Here is a 24,791-nt window from a genome sequence, read left to right on the forward strand (position 1 = left end):
CAGCTAATTTGGGTTTTCTCACTATTAAGTATCAGAACATGAAAGATACTTGGTTCAAGTGGTAAGTGGCGCTGCCCATTCCTAGAGGTTGTGCCACATGGCTCAGCTTATTTCCACGGTATTTCAGAAGCCCTGGGCCAGGCCGAAATCCCTAACCTACACTCTTCAGGCACAGCTGTCCCATGCACTGGAAATCCCCCTCACGGTATAGCATCCTGCCTGTCTGTCCACAAGAACGACACACAGACTTGAAGGACTTTGCCAACGCCTTCCTGAAATCAAGAAGTGCAATGTCAATCCAAGCCCCTGCTGTACCAGGCAGGGCCCTTCAGTGAAAAGGAAATGGGGTGGTTAGTGATGACACTGTTTGGATAACCAAGAACCTGACAGTGATTGCACTTCCCTTCCTAAGTGCCCAGAGAGATTTGACAGTTAAATCTAGAATTTTCCTGAACCCGGCGTCAAGCTACACATTTCAGAAGCCTCAGCCATAACCATGGCTCTTGCCCAATTCCCAGCAGACCACAGCCAGGAAGGCGGCAATAGGATGTGGGCCTGGGATGTGGCTGAAGCTCTAATGGACAACAGCAGGTGGGGGAGGGTCACTCAGGGCGGTGGCAGGACACAGCCACTGACATGCTCCACCCACTCCCGCCAAGAGGAAGGAACTCCTGTCTGTGGCTGGACTTGAGATAAATTCACGATCCATAAACAAATACTACACAACTGCTGGATTCCAGGCCTGTGGAGAACATCAGCTCTTTAAGTTCAACCCCTTCAGAGAGAAGGAAGCAAAGGCCCATAGTTACTGGTCAACTGCAGTGCTGGGGGCCCCGACAAGAGCAGAACCGAGGACCCTGGATTCCAGGCTTTTCACCAGACCACAATGACAGGAAGCTGTTTAAAAAAAAAAAAAAAAAATCCCTTTTCTGCTTCTTGCTATATCTGCACGCTCATTATTTCTTGTTATATAATTGTATACAGAACCTTATTTGTGGAACAAAATGCTCTTTAAAAATGCAGTAAATCTGTTTATTGTATTTGCTGAGACTAGGAACTTTGATTATGCCACACACAATACTAAGGGCTCGCCACATCTGAACAACTTCTAAATTACAAAATATGAAAATAGCAAAGTCTCACCGAGGTGGGAGAAATACTTCCGGGTTGGAGGCCCATGCCTGCCAGAGTCTTGGCCAGCTCCGCTGCATTCACTCCACAGTTTGGGGCCACGTTCGCCTGACATCGAATGTGTACATTCATTTTACATACTGGATGGAAGAGGAAAAGGGAATCCACGTTCAGAAAGGAGACACGTCAACATGTGCTGTGAAAGAGAGCTGAGATAACCTGAAAGACCGTGACTGAGGAATTGCACAGGCTGAATAATGAGATCTTCTCATCAAATTCAACTGACACTCACAACGATCCCTGAGTGTAAGTAAATCCCTGATTTTTTCTCTATTTCTGTTCTGTGCAGAAGCAGTAAGCCTGGCATACGGAAGAATAATACATTTCAAATTTCTTTTTGTTTTCACTGTGACTTGATGCAAGACACTCACTTAAATCATATTTTAAAAGTCATCACTGATTTCCCAGCATGATTCAATACAGAGATCAAAACATTCATCACGGCAACAGCTCACTCAATTAAGTAACAAGGAAACGCGTCAACCGACTTTATGCCATTCCTTGTAACTCTCAATAAAAGGTAGCAATCTAACAGCCACGTGTAGATGGCTGTTCAGACAGGATGGAACTGGTGTTTCTGAGAGAAACGGCTCTAAGTAAAGCTTTCTCTCTGAGCACTGTCTTTGGGTGGCCCTCACAGCACAGAATGCGGCATCCTGTGCAGCAGCTGTATTTCTCAGTGCTTGCAGCCTGTGGCTTCATGGGTGACAGAAAGCAACTTTTTTAAAGGTCAAGGCAAGTGGCAGTTGGAAGAGGAGAGCGACGCAAGCTAAGCTCCTGGTGCACAGGAAGCTGACTTGGGGTGATGAAAGACCCGAGGTTTAATCAGCACAGAGTTCTGACATGGTTTCTTGACACGGGCCCTGCTGATCGGAGGCAGGGATAAAGCAGCGTAAGATGCATTGAGGTGTGTCAGCCCATCTTTGGAAGCATACACAGAGCCAGGTTTCGTGGTGCCTGAAGTGATGCAATTGTAGGGTTGCCCTCTTTAAGAAAAAGAGCACTTCATCAAGTAGAGAACTTGGAAGGTACCTTGCAAGGGAGGAGCTCCAAGGTTTAAGCTTCATTAGATTCATAGGAAATCCACCTCTCTCAGCAAGGCTGGTATGGAGATATACAAGCCTGCAGTGGCCTTTCTAAAGCTCCAAGTGACAATAAAAGCAAAAATGATAGGAGCTGGAACACTGCAGGCGTGCTATCCTCAGCACCACCAGGGACAAGTGCAATGCAGATGAATCCCACCCATGGCTCTGCCTGTCAGCAACAACCATACGAAAGCAGAAAGTGACTTTCACGCTAGAAACCCACACCTGGGTGACACCATCCAGCTAACGATCAAGCAGTGCCTGAAACAAAGCTACATGTGAGTTGGCTGCTGTTTTGGTTGAAAAAGAATTATTTCAGGTATCTATGAAGAAAGAATAATTAAATGGTGCTCTGAAGAAATAAAAGAATTTGCCTTTCTTAAAGACAAGTGACTAGCCCCTTTTTGTTAATAGAAGCAGGTCTGGTTAAGTCCAGGCAGCCAGTGGAAGCTGTCCAGTTGTACTGACATGAACTCTGCCTCCCCTGGTGACACGGAATGTGTCTCAGGCTTCAGGCTGAAACTCACACGTATTTTAGCACAGGACAGTGCACCCCACGACAGCCAGATTGTTACAGCAACACTCAATGAGAGATGACTCCAGGTCACCAGCCCCTCAACTCCTAACAGGACAGGGACCAGCCCCCACATCCTTATCCTCTGCTGAGGCAAAAGCTCCAAACTCAGGCTCCACTGGACATTGCTGTTGAAGTGCATGCCCTCGCACGGCCACCTACTCTCTGATCTCTATCAAGCTCTTTGAGAAGACACAGGGCGGACTGAGTTATGCTTTTTTTTTTTTTTGCGCGTTACACAGGCCTCTCCCTGTTGTGGCCTCTCCCGTTGCGGAGCACAGGCTCCGGACACGCAGGCTCAGCGGCCATGGCTCACGGGTCCAGCTGCTCCGCGGCATGTGGGATCCTCCCGGACCGGGGCACGAACCCGTGTCCCCTGCATCGGCAGGCGGACTCCCAACCACTGCGCCACCAGGGAAGCCCTGGGTTATGCTTTTATAACCCAATTCCTGCTTATTTTTGGTGAGGTGATCAAACCAACTCTCCTGCTAGCTCTTACTCACAACTCAACCTTCTCTTCTGGCCACCTCACCTCCTACCATCTTCCCTTTCTGACCAGATCCCATCTTTTCCTCTTTCAAATACCTATGGAAATACACAATGACTAGCCTGTACTCAGTACTAAATAGAGGATAGCCAACGGGTTAGTTAACCAGACAGGACATTTCATTTAGCAAGTGAGTAAACATTCCATGGTTAGGAAATCTGTGGCTCACATGTAGCTCTCTTTACGTGCCTGACAAGGGACACGTACATAGAGAGAGCCACTAAGATGTTCATTTACAAGGTATCTGAAACCATCCGTCCTAGGTCAGATTCTGAACTGCAGAATTCTGAAAGCTCGCAGCAAGGTGTTCTCACGAGGAAGTGGGTCCCAAGCCCCCGAGAATCTCACTTTTACACTGAAGTCCTTGTCGCATTATCCCCCAGAGCAGGGAGCCACAGTGATCACAGAACGTTGGCACCTTGTAGTTGTGGACGCTGAACTTGTGTGGGATGTTGATTCCGAACCTCTGCTCAGCAATCTGTAGCAAGGAAACAGGAGGACGAGAGCTGAAATTCCATACCCACACCTTTTGTGAAAACTGTAACAGGAGCCCACCAAACGCAAAGTGTTACTATGACACCCGAGATGAGTACACTATTACTGCTCGGCCACGATGAATTACCCAGGCCTCACCACGCAGACGAAACACACTTTCTAGCGAACAAGACTGGCTGGACAGAAATGTGTGGTATACATTAACCTGTCCACCATCTTGGGAGATTAATAGAAATTTAAATATTCATTTCACATTTTACATTCACTTGGCCGTGTTTCTCTCCTGGCCAATTCCTCACACCCATGTCTATTTCTAGAACCTTTTAACTTCAGGATTCAACACGTCTTTTATAGGCAACATACACTTGCTATCACCACGAGTTCTTTCAGAAATTGTGTCATGAGGATGGGGTGACCCCCAGAGGACAGGGAACCACAGAAGGAATTTATTCCAAAGTGACATTCAACTGGTGATCTTATTCAGCCCTTCCAGCCTCTGCCTGTCTTTGTATTTTGATATCTGAGTGCAAAGGTTCTGCTTTTATCTCACAGACGATCACGTCTCAGGATCAGGTGAAATCTCACATACTGTTTCCAGCAAATAGTTAAATTAGGCATATGCTCTATAGTCTATATCACAGTTGGAAGCAATAACCACAGAGCCACACATAACAAGTCGTGGGGCAATATTACTCCTCTTGAAACGTTTCTGGCCTCTTTCTCATAAAAGAAAGTACACACGCCTCTGTGTGTACTCTCAGCCATCCTGGGCGTATACTGTAAAGAACCAACAAGTTCCAGAGTCAGACTCTTCAGTGCATCTGTAAATCCACTGCTAACTGTTGGTAATACTCCAACTGCCTTCTACCTCCAGAATTTAGAATGTATGCCCACCTCAGCTGGATGCAATGCTAATGGCAAGAGTGATGTTCAAGCCTTTATGTATAGATCTAGATCCTCCTTGAAATTCCTCGAGAGGCTGGAGGGGGCCAAAGGTCACTTTATTTAGGAAGTGCAATTTACAGTTAACAACATACTTACCATATCAATTCTATCTTGTAGTATTGATACTATTTTAGGTCTGAGGCCGAGAGAGAAGCTAGCTAGCAGAGTCTGGGTTCTACATTCAAATCTCAGTCATCTGATGCCAAACTCAGGGAAATCTCTCTGCAAATTAGTAGAACTGATCCCTAGAGCTTTTACCCAGCTGATCACTAATGGAGTCATTTGCAGGACAGGTCAAGCTATGCAAGTAAAGAAATACAAATGCCATAATATAAAAAGGAGAGAAATTTCAATTCTGATACCACCATTGGCTTCAAGGAGTGTGGAAGGGAATTGGGAATGAGAGGGAGGAAGGAAAAGCAGAGGGAAGAAGGGAGAGAGAGAGAGAAAGAGAGACAGAGGCAGCGAGAGGGGGAGAGAGAACGAGCAAGAGAGACAGGGAGCGAGAGAGCGAGATAGAGAGAATGTGCTCGCATGAGCTCATGCAGGCACTTAATCAGCAAACTGCTATCTCACCTTTGAATCCACTTTGTTAATATTGTTTTGGCAGGTGCAGGCTGTAACAATTAGATGATGGCAGCGCTTGTGGACGACACAGGTGCACACTAGGAAATTAAATCCAGCCATTAAACATTTATTGGAGGCACCAGGCCATGGTGGCTTGATTTAGATGGTGGGCCCACATGATGGCAGCCAATGCTCCCGTTCTTCCTATATTCCTCACCACCACCCTAACTCAGGCCTTTGCTCACGCCTGAACTATTCATACTCAGGTCCGGAACTAATGTCATCCTTCCTGGCTTTCCTCCTTCCTGCCCCAACCTCCAGAGGAATCATCTCACAGTATATGATTCTGGTCACCTCAGGCCCATAATCTAAAGCATTCAATCGTGCCTCACAGTCAGTCAAACTAGAGTTGAAATTTCCCAGATGGGTTTCAGGCTCTCCCAAGCCGACCCCAGGCTCACCTGTCACCTTTCTTCTCTGGGGGCTCTTTGTTCCACTAATAACTAGACTAGGTGCTCTTCCTGGAGCAAGTCTTCACTCTCCCCAACACACTGTCCATGTCCCTCTCAATCCCTGGGGTATCTTCCTTTCCTATCACTTCACTAAACCTTAAATGTATAACAAGACACAACTTTAAAAAATGTCTCTTTTATGAAAATATACTCCCCATGGCTCCCCTTCTAGACTGAAACTCTCTCCCTCCTCTAGTCTCCTACAACCTCTAGCTGGCCTCCCTCATTTCAGATCTTCCACATACAGCCTCTAATGTCCTCAGGATTCCCAGCCAGCATGATGACTTGAACAAAGTAGGCATTCATTAAGTATTTGCAGAATGACCCAATCAATTGCTTGAATAGTTAGAACTTTCTAAATAACATTTTTTTAATTTTCATTCAGACAACTGATAGAGTGCAGAGTCCAGTTTCCATTAAAGGATGAACATGTGCAATGAAGCAATATGAAAATACACATCATTTTTAAGATCTTTCAAGACATATGGAAGTTTCTAGGATTAAATACATAAAGAGAGATGACATGTCAGCAAGTAGCACTATAATCTAAAACAAATCTAGCTGTCATCAGATTGAATTCTCAGGAGAACCAAGTTGAAAGTGCCCAGAGAACTGGTCTTTCTATATGAGGGAATCCTTCACATAGAAAAATCTTATATTCCAAGGCATTTGTTTTTTTCACAGTCAGCTTGGCTACAGGCTTATCAATTTTATTGATCTTTTTGGAGAATTATTGATAGCATTTGGTTTTGTGGATTTTTTAAACTGTTTTCCTAATTTCAATTTCACTGTTTTGCACTCTATTTTTGTTATTTATTTTCTGCTGCTCAGTTTAGGCTTAAATTTCTCTCCTTTTTAAGATGGAAACTTGGATTATTGATTTTAGACCTTTATTCTTTTCTAATATATGCATTTAATACTCTAAATTTTCCTCTGAGCACTGCTTTCACTGCCTCCCACAAATTTTGATAAATTGTATTTTCATTTGATTTAAAATATTTTTTATTTCCTCTTGAGTCTTCTTTGACCCATGTGCTATTTAGAATATGTAGCTTAATCTTCAAATATTTGGAGGTGTTTGAGCTATCTTTTGGTTATTGATTTCTAGTTTAATTCCACTGTGGTCTGAGAAGATACTTTTTATGATTTCTATTCTTTTATATTTGTTATGGTTTGTTTCAATGTCCCAGAATGTGGTCTATGTTGGTAAATGTTCCTAGTAAGCTTGAGAAGAATGTGTGTTCTGCTGCTCTTAGATGGAGAATTCTATAAATGTCAATTCGATCAAGTTGTGATAGTGCTGTTTAGGTCAACTATATTCTTACTGATTTTCTGCCTGCTGGATCAGGCAGAAATGCCGATCAATCAGAATCAGAAACTGCTGAGATAGTAAATAAAATTAAATCCAACTATAATAGTGGATTTGTTTATATCTCCTTGCAGTTCTATCAGTTTTTGCCTTCAGTATTTTGATGCCCTGTTATTAGGCGCATATACGTTAAAGATTTTTATGTCTTCTTGGAAAACTGACTCCTTTTATCATTCCATAATGCCCTCCCTTATCCTTTATAAATTTCCTTGTTCTGAAGACTGCTTTAATCTGTGTGCTTTTTTTAGCATGATTGGTATATCCTTCCAACTAGGCATGTGGTTTTATATCCCTTTGCAAGATGTGCACAAATTAGTGTCCTCATGTCTCCTGACCAGTGTTCTTTCCTGGTCCTTTAACAGGTGGCCCACTGAAAATCAGCTCTTCAAATATCCTGGCACTATGGGCCATGGTAGAAGAAATAAACTAAAAACACAACAGATACGTCACAAATCATGTATTTTTAAACTCAAAAATGTAATCTTGTTTACCAAGAGGTTCTCAAGTTATCTTTGTATGCATGAGATGGACAGAGCATACCCCTGTGCTGGAGAGGTCCAAGCCAAAAAGTGACATTGATTCTGACCTGTGAACTATGCTCTCAGTTGAGGCTGAAATTAATAGCAGAAGGTCAATTATTGTTGTCATATCAAATCAGTTTTTCCTAAATTTGAGAACTCAGAATTGTTCATACATATTAAAGTCAAAATTACATCCAAATGTATGTCTTATTCCATTCTTCTAAGGGAAATAATATTTTACTTCCCCTCCTTCAGAAGAGAAGGTGGGATTTCTTTATTTACCTAGTTTACCATAGGTTACCACTCTAGGATAGGTAGTACTATTTTACCAATGATCTGTAGGGTGTAAATTAAGATAATAGGTACCATATGGATAAACCATGAGATGACGCTCAAGTTAATGATGAGGGAGGCCCAAATAAAAGAAAAGTCCAACCCAGCCTGGCTAAACCTCCAGATTAAGGAGCCTTCTTTTCCTCTTTCCTTTTTTATTTCATTCCAATTCTTCCGGAACACTAATCGAGGTTATCTCAGAATTGTGAAAATCAAAATAAATTGAATGGATAATAACTTACAAGACCTTTAACAGCCTAACTTTGAACATTCTCACATTTAACTAAATTCAGAAAATCCAAAAAGCAACTTGGATAATAGCTTCTATTTCCAATGCAGGTAAAGAGAAATCAGCATTGTGCTACTTCTCACTCCTACGGACAAGGGGATTGTAAAACACCAAAAATTTATCTTCAAGACTCAAGGGTCCTGCTCACAAAATCGCATTACCTTTTAGTATGTTCATGATCCTGCAGAGACAAAACTTTAAACAACTACACGTATATAGGTATCCTGGATTCAGAAATAAAAACATCCCCTCTACTTTGTCTACAAAAAGACATGGCTAAAATTTAAACAAAACTAAAGGGTTGTAATTCTACGGGGGTCTCATTTGACCTACAGAGAGTTATTTATCAAAATATTAATGGAATGTATCCTGTTTCCTCTTGGTATAATCACTTTTTAACACAGGAACAACAAGATTAAACATAGTTTTAAAATGTTTTCTTACCTTGGCATTGATAACCCTGTTTCCCAAATACACCCCTGTTCAAGACAATAGAGAAAAAAGAAACCATTAGTCAAATATTTCAGCAACAATGTTCCTATAATTACAGTACTTAAGGAAAACAAATTTCATCCTCTGGTCCTTTATAAAAAACACAATTTCAGAGAAGCAGCAGAAATAATGTCCTTTTTAAGCCCTTTTTTGTTACCACAGGACAAGGAGGAAATTGATGAGTTAGAATGCTCCGAATAACAAACAGGTGAGTTTGGCAGTTCTCATTCTACCCATCGCTGCGGCAATCCCCCAAGTCCTCAGTGAAAATAAACCTCCTCTGTGTGTATGACTGAGCCTCTTCCTGAAGTTTCACTTTACTGCCTTACTGATCATTCTCTCTCACATACACATAAAGACATGCAGAGGGTGAAGTAAACAGATGCAGATATACATATGGATGTAAACAGGTGAGTCCACTCCAGCTGCCTGACCTGAGGCATCTTCCATCTTCCGTGTGCCCACATCACCCAGAGTCCACTGGGGAGCAGAAGTACGGTCACAATATGCCCATCATACCCACAGCTTCCATCTCTGTCTCTCCCTAATACAGTCTCTGGGTGATGGTGATATGATTCTCATTCTTATTAACAAAAACCACATTTTACTAAGCCAGTAGGATATGCCAGGCCATGAGCCAAGCAGCTGACCTCTACCATCTCATTTAAACCTCATAAAAGCCACGTGAGGTAGCACATATAATAGGATGGCCTAGAGCACAGATCCTGAAGCTGGATGGCCTGGATGTGATTTGGGGCAAGTTGTTAACTACTTTGAGCCACTGTTTCTTAATATATAAAAAGGTATAATAATAACAGTACCTACTTTATAAGGTTATCATGAAGATAAAAAGCGTTGATAATGTAAAATACTTAGAACAGTGCCTGGCACTCTAGTGCATATAAAAGTTTACTATGTAAATAAAATAAAATTATTGTCTCTGTTTTGCAAATGAGGAGACATTGCTGGGTTATATAGCTTGTCTAGGTTCACACATCTAGTTGGTGATGAGATTGAATGACAGAGTCCATGTGCTTAATCATATGTGTGTGTGTGTGTGTGTGTGTGTATGTGTGTGTGTGTGTATGTGTGTGTGTGTGTATATATATAAAACACATAACCACTATTTTAAGTGAGTGTGCATGTGTGTGTGTGTGTGTGTGTGTGCGTGTGCGTGTGTTTCACAAGGCCAGTTAGGTGGGAGTTAAAGTTTCCTTGGTAGAAAAAAAATTGGTGAAATTATCAAGTAAGTTTCCATTAAGAACGTTAGTTGAGATCACAGGTTGTCACCACAAATGCCTACAGGGGCAGACAGGTCACGTAAAGGAGGGAAGCCAAATGGTGTGACATGAAATAAAAGAGCAACAGACAATTACCCTTCTGGTCAGGCAAATCCAGGGAGAGGTGGGTCTAACTGGAACATGCAAAGAAGAAAAATGGGCTCGAAGTTGCCAGAGATGCTAATTTTTTCATCAAAAAATGGAATAGGAACGTCTTCCTAAAGACTACAGTTTTAGGCTTCATACATATCGACAGCCAGTTTAGGGCCTTTGGTTTAGACAAGACTCTATACTTTTTCTTTCTTTTATATTTTATTTTTTTATTGTGTACAAATTTAATGTCTTATTTCTTTTTAAAATTTATTTTATTGAAGTATAGTTGATTTACAATGTTGCGTTAGTTTCTGGTGCATAGCAAAGTGATTCATTTTATATATATATATACAAATCTATGTATACATATATGTTCTTTTTCAGATTCTTTTCCGTTATACGTTATTACAAGATATTGAATATAGTTGCCTGTGTTATACAGTAGGTCCTTGTTGTTCATCTGTTTTATATATAGTAGTATGTATCTGTTAACCCCAAACCCCTAATTTATCCCTGCCCCCTCCTTCTGCCTTTGGTAAGCATAAATTTGTTTTCTATGTCTGTGAGTCTATTTCTGTTTTGTAAATAAGTTCCTTTGTACCATTTTTTTAGATTCCACATGGTATCATATGATATTTGTGAGGAGATGGAAAGAGGTATTCCACGCAAATGGAAATCAAAAGAAAGCTGGAGCAGCAATACTTGTATCAGATAAAATAGACTTTAAAATAAACACTGTTTCAAGAGACAAAGAAGGACACTACATAATGATCAAGGATCAATCCAAGAAGATATAACAATTGTAAATATATATGCACCCAACATAGGAGCACCTTAATACGTAAGGCAAATATTAACAAATGTAAAAGGAGATATCAACAGTAACACAATAATAGTGGGGGACTTTAACACCCCACTTCCATCAATGGACAGATCATCCAGACAGAAAATCAATAAGGAAACACTGGCCTTACACGACACATTAGACCAAATGATATTTATTGATATTATCTATAGAGCATTTCACCCAAAAAGCAGCAGAATACACATTCTTTTCAAGTGCACATGGAACATTCTTGATAGATCACATGCTAGGCCACAAAAAAAGCCTCAGTAAATTTAAGAATAGTGAAATATCAACCATATATTTCAACCACATCACTATAATATTAGAAGTCAACTATAAGAAAAAAAAACCTGCAAAAAACACAAACGGATGGAGGCTAAACAGTATGCTACTAAACAACCAATGGGTCACTGAAGAGATCAAAGAGGAAATAAAAAAAATACCTAGAGACAAATGAAAATGAAAACGTGACAATCCAAAACCTATGGGACATGGGACTTTGCTGGTGGCACAGTGGTTGAGAATCCGCCTGCCAGTGCAGGGGACACAGGTTCGATCCCTGCCAGGAAGATCCCACATGCCATGGAACAGCTAAGCCCGTGCGCCACAACTACTGAGCCTGCGCTCTAGAGCCCACGAGCCACAACTACTGAAGCCTGCGTGCCTAGAGCCCATGCTCCACAACAAGAGAAGCCACCACAATGAGAAGCCCGCGCACCGCAACGAAGAGTAGCACCCGCTAGCCGCAACTAAAAGAAAGCCCGTGCACAGCAACGAAGACCCAACACAGCCAAAAATAAATAAATATTAAAAAAAAAACCACAACACCTATGGGACACAGCCAAAGCAGTTCTAAGAAAGAAGTTTATAGTGATACAAGCTTACCTCAGGAAACAAGAAAAATCTCAATAAACAACCTAAACTTACACCTAAAACAACTAGAGAAAGAAGAACAAACAAAACCCAAAGTTAGTAGAAGGAAGGAAATCATAAAGATCAGAACAGAAATAAGTGAAATAGAGACTTAAAAAGCAATAGAAAAGATAAATGAAACTAAAATCTGGTTCTTCAAAAAGATAAAAAAAAATTGATAAACCTTTAGCCAGACTCATCCAGGAAAAATAGAGAGAGGGCCCAAATCAATAAAATCAGAAATGAAAAACGAGAAGTTACCACAGACACCACAGAAATACAAACGATCATAAGAGATTACTATGAGCAACTATAATGCCAATAAAACGGACAACCTAGAAGAAATGGACAAATTCTTAGAAAGGTACAGTCTCCCAAGATGGAACCAGGAAGAAATAGAAAATATGAACAGACCAATTACCGGTACTGAAATTGAATCAGTAATTTAAAAGCTCTCAACAAACAAAAGTTCAGGATCAGATGGCTTCACAGGTGAATTCTACCAAACATTTAGACAAGAGTTAACACCTACTCTTCTGAAACTATTCCAAAAAATTGCAGAGGAAGGAAGACTTCCAAATTCATTCTGTGAGGCCACCATCACCCTGATACCAAAACTAGACAAAGATATCACAAAAAAAAGAAAATTACAGGCCAATATCACTGATGAACATAGATGCAAAAATCCTCAATAAAATACTAGCAAACGGATTCCAATAGTACTTTAAAAGGTTCATAGACAAGACCATATTCTTGATTAAAAAGGCCAGAAACACAAACTAAGCCTGCATTCTGACTGTTAAAAGGTATAAAATCCAAAGTAATCACAAAACCCCCCACAAAACACAAAGTAATTGATCAATACTCAGAAATGAATCTGAATCAAGTGTTTCTGCTTTAAACAAAATGACTAAAATTTGCAACAAAAACAAAGATCTCCTTTTATGCTGCAGATATGAAAGTGTGTTTCTTCCTCCTGAGAAGGGTGTGTATGTGTATGTTTTGTGCATGTGAGGGTATTTCTTCCTTCTCTCTGCAAATAAATATGTTTAATGTTGCCTCTGATTGAAGATAACTATTACTTAAATTTATTTTACATTATAGATTTGCCACTTGAGTAACATGTATAGTAAGATATTGCCCCAAATCATCTAGAATTTCTCAACTATTAATTATCTTGATTCTTAAATGCCAGGGATTATAGTATGTGATCACTGAAAGCTATTACCTTTGTCTACATACTATAAGGCTGAAGACTACTGTATGTTTAGTTTACTTGCAACAATTAATTCCATAAGTCATCATGTGATTCATGCCTTCTTAGAGAAATACTGTTGATATTTCTTTCCTCCTTAGGGATAGATCATTTATTAACTGATTAGCCTCTCTCTCTAATTAGTGCTTTTTAACCAGTTCATGATTCATTAGCACTTTTACCAACATGATTGGCAAAAGAAATAACATATAAAACTTAATCTGTAAATTGTGTAATTTTTTTGTTGGGGATTAAAATTTCTAGGTCAACATATTAGAGTAAGAGAAAAAAATCAGATTCTAAAACAATTCTTAATAATCATGCTTTCTCCTGAAATCACACACAACCAGAGGAAGTCTCAGCTCTTGGGAGGAGAGAAGACAGGGGACCTCTTACCAGATAAACTCCCTGCAGTGAGAGCAGTAGGTGGGCTGCCTCAGGTATGTGGCCATGAACTTATGTCCGTTGATCTGGTGGACTCGCCTTCGCATAGCCCTTTGGCGCTTCCTGGTAAAATGTTTGAAGATTCGGTCTCTCTGGAGAGTAGCTATACATTAAAAGAAGGGAAAAAAGAATAATGTGTAATGAACCTACCAGCACCTAATGTATGAGAAAGTTTGGTAGTTCAAATACTCCCCAAATTACTTTTTTCTTTCTTCAAGATGTAAAACACCCCAGAAAATCATCATGCTTTGTTAGACATACGTGAACCCTGGGATTCCCAACTGCCTAGTTATAATTGGCTATCTTGGGCCAGTCTCCCCCGGAACAGAGCGTGGGTTCCCCAGAGTTTCGATGCGCCAGTATGTGACAGCAGCATGGTCTCGCAGTCCCTGTCCAGCTGTCTGGGACCTCAGGTGCACCGACTGGCTGCAGTGACCGGCTGGCAAACAGGGCTCCTCATTACTCCCCTTTCATTCTGCTGTCCTCACAAACTTAGTGAGGGAACTGCCCCCAACACAGTGAGAGCCCTGCCCAAAAGCATCAGTTCCAGCACCACCTCTGTTAACTTGGAAGAGGCAGAAATTAACTGGGAACACACTCAGAGTTCCCTTTCTAATTTCATATTTTAAAAGTAGTGGCTCCTAATCTGAAGACTCTAAAAACTGTGCACCATTTAAAGATCATAAATGATATCTTCCACCTAACTGTTCTAGAACTTTTCCAATGTATGCAGAGACTTGTGATTATAAAATAAAGATTCCTTCTTCAATAATGCTTTTAAATGAATCACTGCTCCAAAGGAAACTAAAGGAATCATGCAAGAATAATCTGCTAATAAATTTTAAAACCTGGAAGAAATAGAAGATTTCCATGTAAATACATGGTCAAAATTAGTCACATAAACCAAAAAGTCTAATTTTTTAGAAGGAATTGATAAAGTTTTTAAAGGACTACCTCTAATACTGAAGGATTCATTTTATGTAGACTTTTCCCAGTAGCAATATACTCAAATAACCAGAAACTTCTATACTATCCAGAATTATCTTAAAAAGAAAAACTCACTATGACCAAGTGGGAATTTTCTCAGGAGCATAACAATGGGCATATTATTACAAAATCTATTATAGCTTATTCTATTAATAGGTGAAAGAATAAGTATGACAGTTTCAATAGATGTTTAAAAGGCACTTGATAAAATTTAACTTGTAATCCAATAAAAAATTCTTTCGAAAAGACTAAAAGATTGTCTCTTTAACATGACTAACACACATTTTCACAGGTCAGAAGTATCAAACTGAATGGTAAATGTTAACAAAATTCCTGTGACAGTTAAGAACGAATAAGACTAATTATCACCACTATTATTTAATATTATTCTGAAAGTACTCACCAAAGTTGTTAGAAATGAAACAAAAGATCAAACTATTAGGAAAAGGTGGCAAAGATACCATTATTTGAAGTTGTTTAATGTATGACTAGAAAACTCAGGAGAATTCAGCCTAATCTATTAAAAAAATGAGTTCAGTGTGATGGACAATAATAAATCATTAAAAGTCAAGGTATTTAGTATATCAAAAGAGCCAATTAGAATAAGTTAAAAAATCCCATTCATACAACCAAATAAACCAAATTATCTAGGAAATAATTTATCAGAAGTGGAAGATTTATATGAAAAAAAGACTATAAAACCAACTGAAGGGTATGAAAAGATAAGTAAAAATGAAGTTCTTAAATTGGAACACTCAATACTACAAAGTTGTCAATTCTATCTAATGTCAAATTCAACGAAATTTCAATCAACATTCCCAAAGGATGTTTCTAAACTTGACAATTTTTTTCAAGGTTTATTTGGTACTATAAATATTTTAAAACTGTCCCAAAATTTCAATGAGGGAGGACCTGCTCTACATGTTAAAACATATTATAAAATTACGATAATTTAAACAGTGCTCTACCCCCTCAAGAAAAGTCCAAAACTAGAAATCAATTTGGCTGAAAGAGAATATGGTTCAAATCAGTGGGAAAAGATGGATTATTCAATAAGTGGTGTTTAGACAACTAGGTAGCCTTTTGGGAAATACCTTTACCTCACTCCTTACACCCAAATAATCTCAGATAAATGTTGAGGTGGAAATTATAGAAAGAAAGAAAACATGGGAAAAAAATACACTCCTAGTAATGGGATGAGGATAACAAATTTCTACAGCCATAAAAGATCCACAGATTTGCAATCTATGAAATTGAAAGTCCTACTTGTCAACAGACACAAAACAAAGTTAAAACAAACTGGGGAGAAAAGGATTTGCAACATGCGACAGTGTTACTATTTATAATATGTATAAATCATTAAGAAAAGAGGATAAACAATCTAGTAAAAAAGGGGCAGAGGAAGTGAACAGGGAATTCATAAAATTATAAATGCAAATAGACAATAAACATGCCAAGATGTCCAATGCTATCCAAGACACACATGTAAGAACTGCAAGGTAAATGACATTTTACCTCTTAAGTTGGCAACTACTTATAAAGGTAGTTAACATGCCTACTCTTACTACAGTGTAGGGAAATCTGCACCTCCAGCCTCTGCTGGTAGGAGCATAAACTGGTCTCTAGTCCTCGCCCCACCATCCTCTGGCTGTATTTACCCTGCTAAGCCTCAGTGTTCCCATCTATAAACCAGGGAGTGCCTTCCTCCTAGGTTTTTTCCAAGGACTGAATGAGATAACGCGTTAGAAACGTTTTGCCCAGAGCTAGGCACACGGTCACATTCAACACGTAGCTATTTCAAGAATGATTTCTTTCGGTGACCAATTTGACAAATACCTGTCGAAGTATTTATTCCAGTTTTATTGGGAAATAATTGACCTAACTTCACTGTGTAAGTTTAAGGTGTACAAGCATGATGGTCTGATTTACAAATACTGTGAAATGATTACCACAATAGGTTCAGCTAACATTCACCTTCTCATATAAATACAATAAAAACAAAGAAGAAAAGGAAATATATATTTTCTCCTTGTGATGAGAACTCTTAGGATTTATTCTCGACTTTCCTATATACCATACATCAACGTTAGCTGTGGTTATCATGTTGTATACATTACATCCCTAGTACTTACTTATCTTATAACCAGAAGTTTATACCTTTTGACCACCTTCCTCCAATTCTTCCTCCCCCTACACCCGGCCTCTGGTAACCACAAATCTGATCGGTTTTTCTGTGAATTGGTTGTTTTGTTTTTCCTGTTTGTTTTTTAGATCATAAAGTATTTGTTTTTCTCTGACTTATTTCACTTAGCATAATGCCTTCAAGGTCCATCCATGTTGACGTAAATGGTAAGATATCCTCATTTTTTTATAGCTAATATTCCATTGTGTATCTATATCACAACTTCTTTATCCATTCATCCATCGATAGACACAGGTTGTTTCTATATCTTGGCTATTGTAAACAATGCTGCTATGAACACGGGGGTGCGGATATCTTTTCGAGTTAGTGTTTTTGTGACCTTGTCCAAGTGTTATGTGCATTTCCTTTCATGCAACAATTCAACTTCTAGGATTTGTTTTCTATAAAAAAACACCAGAAAGCAGGAATATATGTTATATAGATATCAATCATTATATTCTTTTTAACAGTAAAAATTAGGGTCAATACAAGAAATCTCAAAGAATAAAATGTAGAAATAGTCCAAATAAACATTGCTAAGATACCAATTCTTCAGAGGCTCTAGCATGGTTAAAATTGTACCTGCTTCAGGTTTTGTTTTGGGGTGTGTGTGTGTAACATCTTTGGCAAGCAGCCCAATTACTATCATTCTCAGGTTTCCCAGCTATCTCAAGAAGATGAAAATATACCTTTGTCCTCAGCGCTACGGGGATAGTGTCATAATCAATATTCCTGAGAGGTTCTTACAATTTTGGATAAGGGTCACATAAGAACAGAAGTCACTGTACTGTACTGCTCTCTTTCACAATACTTCTAGAAGCCGTTTAGTAACCACAAAATAAACAGATTTTAATGTTTGTTTGTTGACAGATGATGAAAGTTAGCCTAATGATAAGACCCTATACCTGATCTACATTATCACCAACCTAAGACCCAGCTCAGTACTGGCCAAAGTAAAACTTGTATTGAATTACTAAACACTTATCACATCTAAATGCAAATTAAATTCTCCCTGGGGGTCCAATTACCAATAATTTACTCATTTAATCCCTTAATACTATAAAGATTGGTTAAAAGGTCAGCTCACTTGCAGTTTTAATATTTCATGAATTGGGTCTTTCTTTTCCCCCCTCAACAGCTATTACCATTGCAGTAATGTGACCTATCAATTTTCCAGGTGATTTGTTATAGCTGGAAGGACATGGGAAGAAACTGCTTGTAGTTGTTCACCAAGTCGGTCATCCCCTAATGCCTTCGCTCCTGCCTTTCACCCCGCCCTGGAATGTTCTTCCTTCCTTTTTTTTTTTTTTTTGTTTTGTTTTAAACTAGTTAACTTAGACTTTCCTGTGTGCCTCAGAGCCTAAGGCAAATCCTGAATCAGAGTGAAATGCTTCTCCCCTCTGTTTCCACAGCAACCTGGGAGCACACCTCCATCTTTTCCCTTATCCCAGGCAACTAGGGGTTATGTCTCTTTCACCTCCTATACCCAGGTGCCTCAGAAGACCTCATACATGGTCATTTTAACTAAACTTCACTCTTCCCTTTTCTCTATTCTTTTGCACATGTGCCTCTTTTTGTTTAGAAAGCAAACACACACTCACCCACACCTCAGAATTTGCAAGAAATTTAAGTCATGTAAGTAAACCGGGGCCCCCATGGCTTCATATGGCTTTCCCTATCACCATTCTTTTGCTGGCTGCCCTGACCAGGAAGAAAGAACTCTGGGACTTAACTGTGTTCCCCAGAGCACAGACTCAACCCCCATTTGACAATCAGAGCGCAGAGGGAGCTTCCTCATTGTTCACACGGCCTCCTGTTGACTTAGGACTGAGTTAGAAGGGCTAAAAAAGACGATGTAATCCTGTGTACCCTGGGCTTTGAGAAATCTTTCAGATCACGTGTTAGGTGAACACATCAAGCCATCCTAACATGCTCTGCAGCCAAAACTTGCATCACAACCTCTGTTTTGCTCCTGAGGTGCTCAATGCCTCTAAGTAAATAGGAAGCTGGCTCAGTGCCCCAGAGTGGAAACTCACATTCCAGTCTCAGGAGGTGGGCAGGTCTGGAGCCCTGATCTGTCTTATCCAGGAGTTGGTGTTGCCAAGCCCTCCCAACCACAGGGTGGAGAATAATTATGTCAAATGTAACGAAGCTTAACTAGTTTGAAATAAAATTATATTTCATAAAATCTGATTGTCAGCCCACACACTCTTTCAGAACTTGAGGAGGCACAAGTGAGTAGGAGCCACCCCAGGGTAAGCTTCCATCGCAGAAAGCTGTGCTGGTCTGAAACTTGCGCTGCTGATGTGAGGCTCTGCCAGGGAGGAGTGGCTCTCCGAAGTCTCTGTCATACGGTCTAAACCTGATCTCAAAAATAGTAAATATTTCATCCTTTTTAGTCTTCTGCTCTCCCTACCTGAATTTAAGGCTTTATATACCAGATATAGACATCTGTATTTGAAAGTACTTCTGAAACATTCTGATGTGAGTCAAAACAGCATAGTTCCAAGTTTCCAAATGACTGTAAGCATATTAAATCAGAAAGAGAAATCTACGGCACTTTTTAATTTTTAGAATTACTGATATAAAGCATATAAAAGAAATACCTCTGATGTAGTGTAGAATGCAATTTAAGTTGAATTTGCTCAGCAGCAAAAGCACTTAGTTTACTAAAATCTGGTCTTCAAGGGGGCGGTGCAGGGAGGTCGTGCAGCCTTTATATATGGCAGGCAGGAGAGTGTGGTGGGTGAGCGCTTCGAATCTGGAGCCCAGCTGTGAATCCTGCTTCTTCCCCTTATAAACTGGGTGACCTTGGGCAACTTGTTTTATCTCCTATGCCTCAGTTTCCTCATTTGTAGAACACGAAGGGCTAGAGAACTCTCCTCAAACGGCCATTTTGAGGACTTGCTGAGATAATAAGTGTAACATAATTAGAAAAATACCTAGCAGGTGGCAACTAAGTGCTACCTATTATACTTGTTGTTAAAACTCTTACTTCAGAGTTCAAGAAATAGAAGGGATTTTTAATCCAATCACCTAATTGCCTAGAAGAAGAATCAATACCTAGGAAACCATTACCTAGAAGTTCAACAACGTGCTCAAGGCTCATCTAGTAGCTAGCTAGCACCAGAACTACCCCCGGAATCCTCCACTCTTGATCTTATCCCAGGACCATACGGTTAACACCATCCTGCACTTTGTCCTTTATTAACATTATTAACATTGGGTCTCCTAGAATCTTCTAGAATCAACTGGATCTCTCCCTTGGAAAGTAATAAATTTTCTGGTGAGGAAACAGAAACTAACAGGAAGGTTAAGTGAGGTCAGGCAGCCAATGATAGAAGTGGGGACGCCAGACCCTGTTTACTATGTTGAACTACTGAGCAATGCTATCAGATGTCTTTTTTCTTCTTCCTGAGACATTCATTTTCTCATGTGTGCACTTGGGAGGTGATGACTATGGGAAAAACAAACAGGAAAACCTTAGTGTTGACCAAAAGTTACTAGTCAAGAAAGAACCAGAGTGTGCTATGTTGTTAATGTTTCTAAAATACAAAATATCCTTGAAAGGTAATGCAATAAGGTAGTGAGAGAATTTTGCTTAGTATTATCCAACATACTGAATAAGCAACCACGTGATCACAGAACTGTGTGATGAAGAATGATGCTTAAGAACTTAAACTTAGATGATTCCTGTCTGAGACAATAGTGATAATAACAGAACAATTAGCACACGTATTAAGCAAATACATAATTTAAATGAGTCTTTACGATAGGTACACACAACCAGTGGGTGACAGCATTTATTGGGTGTTGAGTGAAGAGAGAATCGCAGGAGTTGTGTACCTAGTCGTCTGATTAATTAAGGAAGACTTCATAAATGGGTTGAGATTAGCTGTTGTTTGGAAGAGGAAGGAGAACCTGGTGAAGCAGGATAGGGAGAGGATTCCAGGAATTTATGCCAGCACCAGTCACAATGGCTGTGACAGTGTTGGTATTAAAAATGGCAAGCAAAAGCCCCCAAATGGCACTGAGCAGAACAGAATCTTCTGTTTTTTGAAAAGAGCTGAATCACATGACTCATAGGTATTTCTAAATTCAGACAGAATGATTCAACTCAACGTAGTATGAGACCTGACTCTACAGGAGCTATACACAGGTGTTTCTCAGGGACTTGGCTTCCTCTGAGGAAGCACAGTCTACAAAAGCATCTACCATCGTGCAAACTCATGGGGATGACTATCACTGGAAAGAGGGGGGAAAATAATTTGTTACTAGATTGACCCTCTCGCAGAGGACTCATGGCTCATAGCATCATGAAAGCTGAGCCCATTCTCACCCAACCCCACCTAACCCTCCAGTCTCCTCTGTCAGCAGAAAGAGGAGCAGAACAGAGGTCCTGGATGCGGCCATCAGAAATGGTACCCAAGTTCCATCAGGAGCCTTGGGAAAGGCCTCTCACCCCACTGTTATAAGAGCCCTGATCTCCCATCGTCCAATCACCTCCTTCTTAATTTCACCCCTTGTATCTACGGGTATTGTCCAAAGTACAAACTCTCTCCTCAGCCCTGAAGAAAGGGACCTTGGCTCCAATAACATCTGGTTCCTCTCACTCCACAATTTCTTCTTAGTCTCCCTCACCAGCTATTCTCTTCCACCCAACGTTTTAAACATGTGTGTGTCCCAAGGTTCTTTGTACACCATTCTTCTGGTCTTTAGGGGCACTCATCTCCTCCAAGACTTCAAAAGACCTCTTGACTTCCAACAATTGCCTATGTACTGAGGACTCGCAAATCTGCAGCTCTAGCTCTGGCTTCTAACTACTAAACTTGTTTCTAAGTAGCTTCTCAGTATCTCTTCAAGACATCCCCAAAGTACCTAAAACTTGACATTTGTAGGCTGAACCCTCTTCCCCAACCTCTTGAACCCATGTTTCTTCCTAGATAATAGTACCACTATGCTTGGAGTCACCCAGAAAAAGAAGAAAAAAACCCAAAAAACAGCGCAGAGATGTCTTCAGGTCCTCCTTCTCCATCCACAACAAACTGATCGTCAAGTTCTACTAAGTCTTCTATGATCTGACTGGGTCTCTCCCTCCCATGCTCACTGGGTATAGTTAGTTCATGCCTTTTTCCTCTCATCTGGACTGTGAAATAGTTTCCTAACTAGTCTCCCTGCACAAGTTTGCTCCCCTCTGAAATCCATCCTTCATCCAACCAGTTATGTGCAGGAAATACACATAATTCACAGTGTATGTGAATATCCTGCATGGAAATCAGGCTTACTGTAGTTGTCCTATTTGAACCATAGTAAGGTAGTAGGGGGTATATTTTCCCCAAAGGGTGGTGCTTCCACTGTCCAACATCTGAGAGAAAGCTGGGTCCTCAGACAGCAAAAAGACTTTCAAGTGGGCCTTAGTCAGGCGGGAGACTAGTCTTTCCCCCGGTCCTCAATTTCTGGGGTCTGGACCTGAGGTACCAGGAATGGGGCATCCACAAGGCTCTGCAGAGAAAGACAGTGGTAGGCTAGGAGTAAGTCCAGTAGTAATGGGCTTGGAGGACCAGGATTCCTTTCATTACGAACCCAGAAGATCTTAAACTCCTCCACTAAGTCTGTTTAGTAGATACCAATGTTGACTTCCCTAACCCCACACCCATAGTTCTCAGGAACCCATCAAATCTTCTCCTCCCTTTCATCCTGCCACCTGGGTTCCTTCAGGGATTTCTAAGAGTGGGCAGAACATCCTCAAGGGGCAAGGAAACTGGGATATTTATCTTCCAGCTCCCATCTGACATTGGTTAATGGCTGCTTCAAGGAAAGGGGACATTAATTCTCCAGCATTTCCAGCCCTTCTTTGTGGGCTGAGAGGAAATATGGGCAGGTCATTCATAGCATCTACCATAGAATGAATTCATACTTAGCCTGGTCCTGATTTCTTATTTATATTTTGCTGCCATATATATTTCCTAATAAGCTGCTGTGGAATGACATGGAGTATAACTAGAAAATTCTTACAATAATAATCTTTGACTATCATTGTGCCTACTCTTTTCTGCACAAACAATTTAATGACAGAAATTTCTTCTTGTTCCCTATGACAAATGCAAGGATCCTACAATGACTCACTGTGAAAAATGGGAAGGATTTCTACTCTGTGATTCTACAAATATTTTATTTCCCCCACTGATTTCATCCGTAAATAGACTTCCAGCAGCCACTTCTTCATTCTTCAGTTTTTTAAAATGAAAATTAAACATTGCTTAGTGGATCATTAACCATCAGCTTTCAGGATGAGCAGGAAATATGTTTCTGTTCCATCAAATTTGTATTGGATCCTTGGAGGTATGTCCCTATCATCACTCTGTCATCCTAACTATCTGGAAATTATCTCCAAATGGCATTATCCACAACTCCAAGCTTAAGTTAGATAAAGTATCTTGGTTTTATATGCTTAAAAATTGAAGCATTTTCCAGTTATCTGGCAATTTTTCTTTTACCTGGAGAAAATTTAACTGGAGAGAAAATGTCCCACTCATGGTATCTCCTGTCCCTTTGATAACCTTCTGAACTTAAGAGGATAATGAAACCATGATGTGGTTTCACTTATCAGAGTAGAGGCAGCATATAAAAATGTCTTCTTGCTCTTTCATTACAGTTGTTTATAAAGATAATATATGGTCACTAGAGAAAATGCAAATGATACAGAAAATAAAGAAAAATTTTTTTCTTTTAAAAAGTCATCTTCACGGGGCTTCCCTGGTGGCGCAGTGGTTGAGAGTCCACCTGCCGATGCAGGGGACACAGGTTCGTGCCCCGGTCCAGGAAGATCCCACATGCTGCGGAGCGCCTGGGCCCGTGAGCCATGGCCGCAGAGCCTGCGCGTCCAGAGCCTGTTGCTCCGCAACAGGAGAGGCCACAACGGTGAGAGGACCGCGTACCGCAAAAAAAAAAAAAAAAAAAGTCATCTTCAATCTTACTATACAAATAATCACTGAAAATTTTGGTGAACATGCCAAATATATACACTGTATAGACATGCAATCTTATGTAAGTGGTGTCATATTCTTTGTGCTACTTTGCCAACCACTTTCCAATTAAAACGTCTTTCCACATTTTTTTAAAATTTTTTTAAAAATTTTATTTATTTATTTATTTTTAAATTTTTGGTTCTGTTGGGTCTTTGCTGCTGCCCGCGAGCTTTCTCTAGTTGCGGTGAGCGGGGGCTACTCTTCATTGTGGTGCACGGGCTTCTCACTGCGGTGGCTTCTCTTGTTGTGGAGGACGGGCTCTAGGCACGCAAGCTCAGTAGCTGTGGCTCGCAGGCTCTAGAGCGCAGGCTCAGTAGCTGTGGTGCACGGGCTTAGCGGCTCCGCGGCATGCGGGATCTTCCCAGACCAGGGCTCAAACCCATGTCCCCTGCATTGGCAGGCGGATTCTTAGCCACTGCACCACCAGGGAAGCTCCCTTTCCATATATATGTATATATATATATATATTTTTTTTTTTTTTTGCTGTACGCGGGCCTCTCACCGTTGTGGCCTCTCCCGTTGCGGAGCACAGGCTCCGTACGTGCAGGCTCTGCGGCCATGGCTCACGGGCCCAGCCCCTCCGCGGCATGTGGGATCTTCCCAGACCGGGGCACGAACCCGTGTCCTCTGCATCGGCAGGCGGACTCTCAACCACTGCGCCACCAGGGAAGCCCCCTTTCCATATATTTTTGAAGAGTATATATTTTTAGAGCAGTTTTAGGTTTACAATAAAATTGAGAGGAGGTACAGAGATTTCCCATATACCCCCTGTACCTGCCCTACACATGTGTAGCCTCCCCCATTATCAATATCATTCACAGGAATAGGTACATTTGTTGCTAA

General features: G+C 40.5%; 1 protein-coding gene across 1 annotated transcript in view; it reads right to left on the reverse strand.

Annotated features, from left to right (window-relative positions):
* The window catches only part of PRKCH (protein kinase C eta), a 223,471-nt gene that overhangs the window by 89,241 nt on the left and 109,439 nt on the right, over window positions 1–24,791 (reverse strand). Inside the window, exons 3-7 of the mRNA XM_082649021.1 lie at window positions 13,704–13,854; window positions 8,873–8,907; window positions 5,414–5,502; window positions 3,746–3,875; window positions 1,144–1,271 (exon numbers count right to left, since the gene is read on the reverse strand). Of these exons, the coding sequence (XP_082505147.1) occupies window positions 1,144–1,271; window positions 3,746–3,875; window positions 5,414–5,502; window positions 8,873–8,907; window positions 13,704–13,854 (533 nt within the window). The remainder of the gene's footprint in view (window positions 1–1,143; window positions 1,272–3,745; window positions 3,876–5,413; window positions 5,503–8,872; window positions 8,908–13,703; window positions 13,855–24,791) is intronic.

This window comes from Grampus griseus, assembly GCF_964374135.1.
Source record: "Grampus griseus genome assembly, chromosome: 2".
Taxonomy (NCBI): Eukaryota; Metazoa; Chordata; class Mammalia; order Artiodactyla; family Delphinidae; genus Grampus; species Grampus griseus.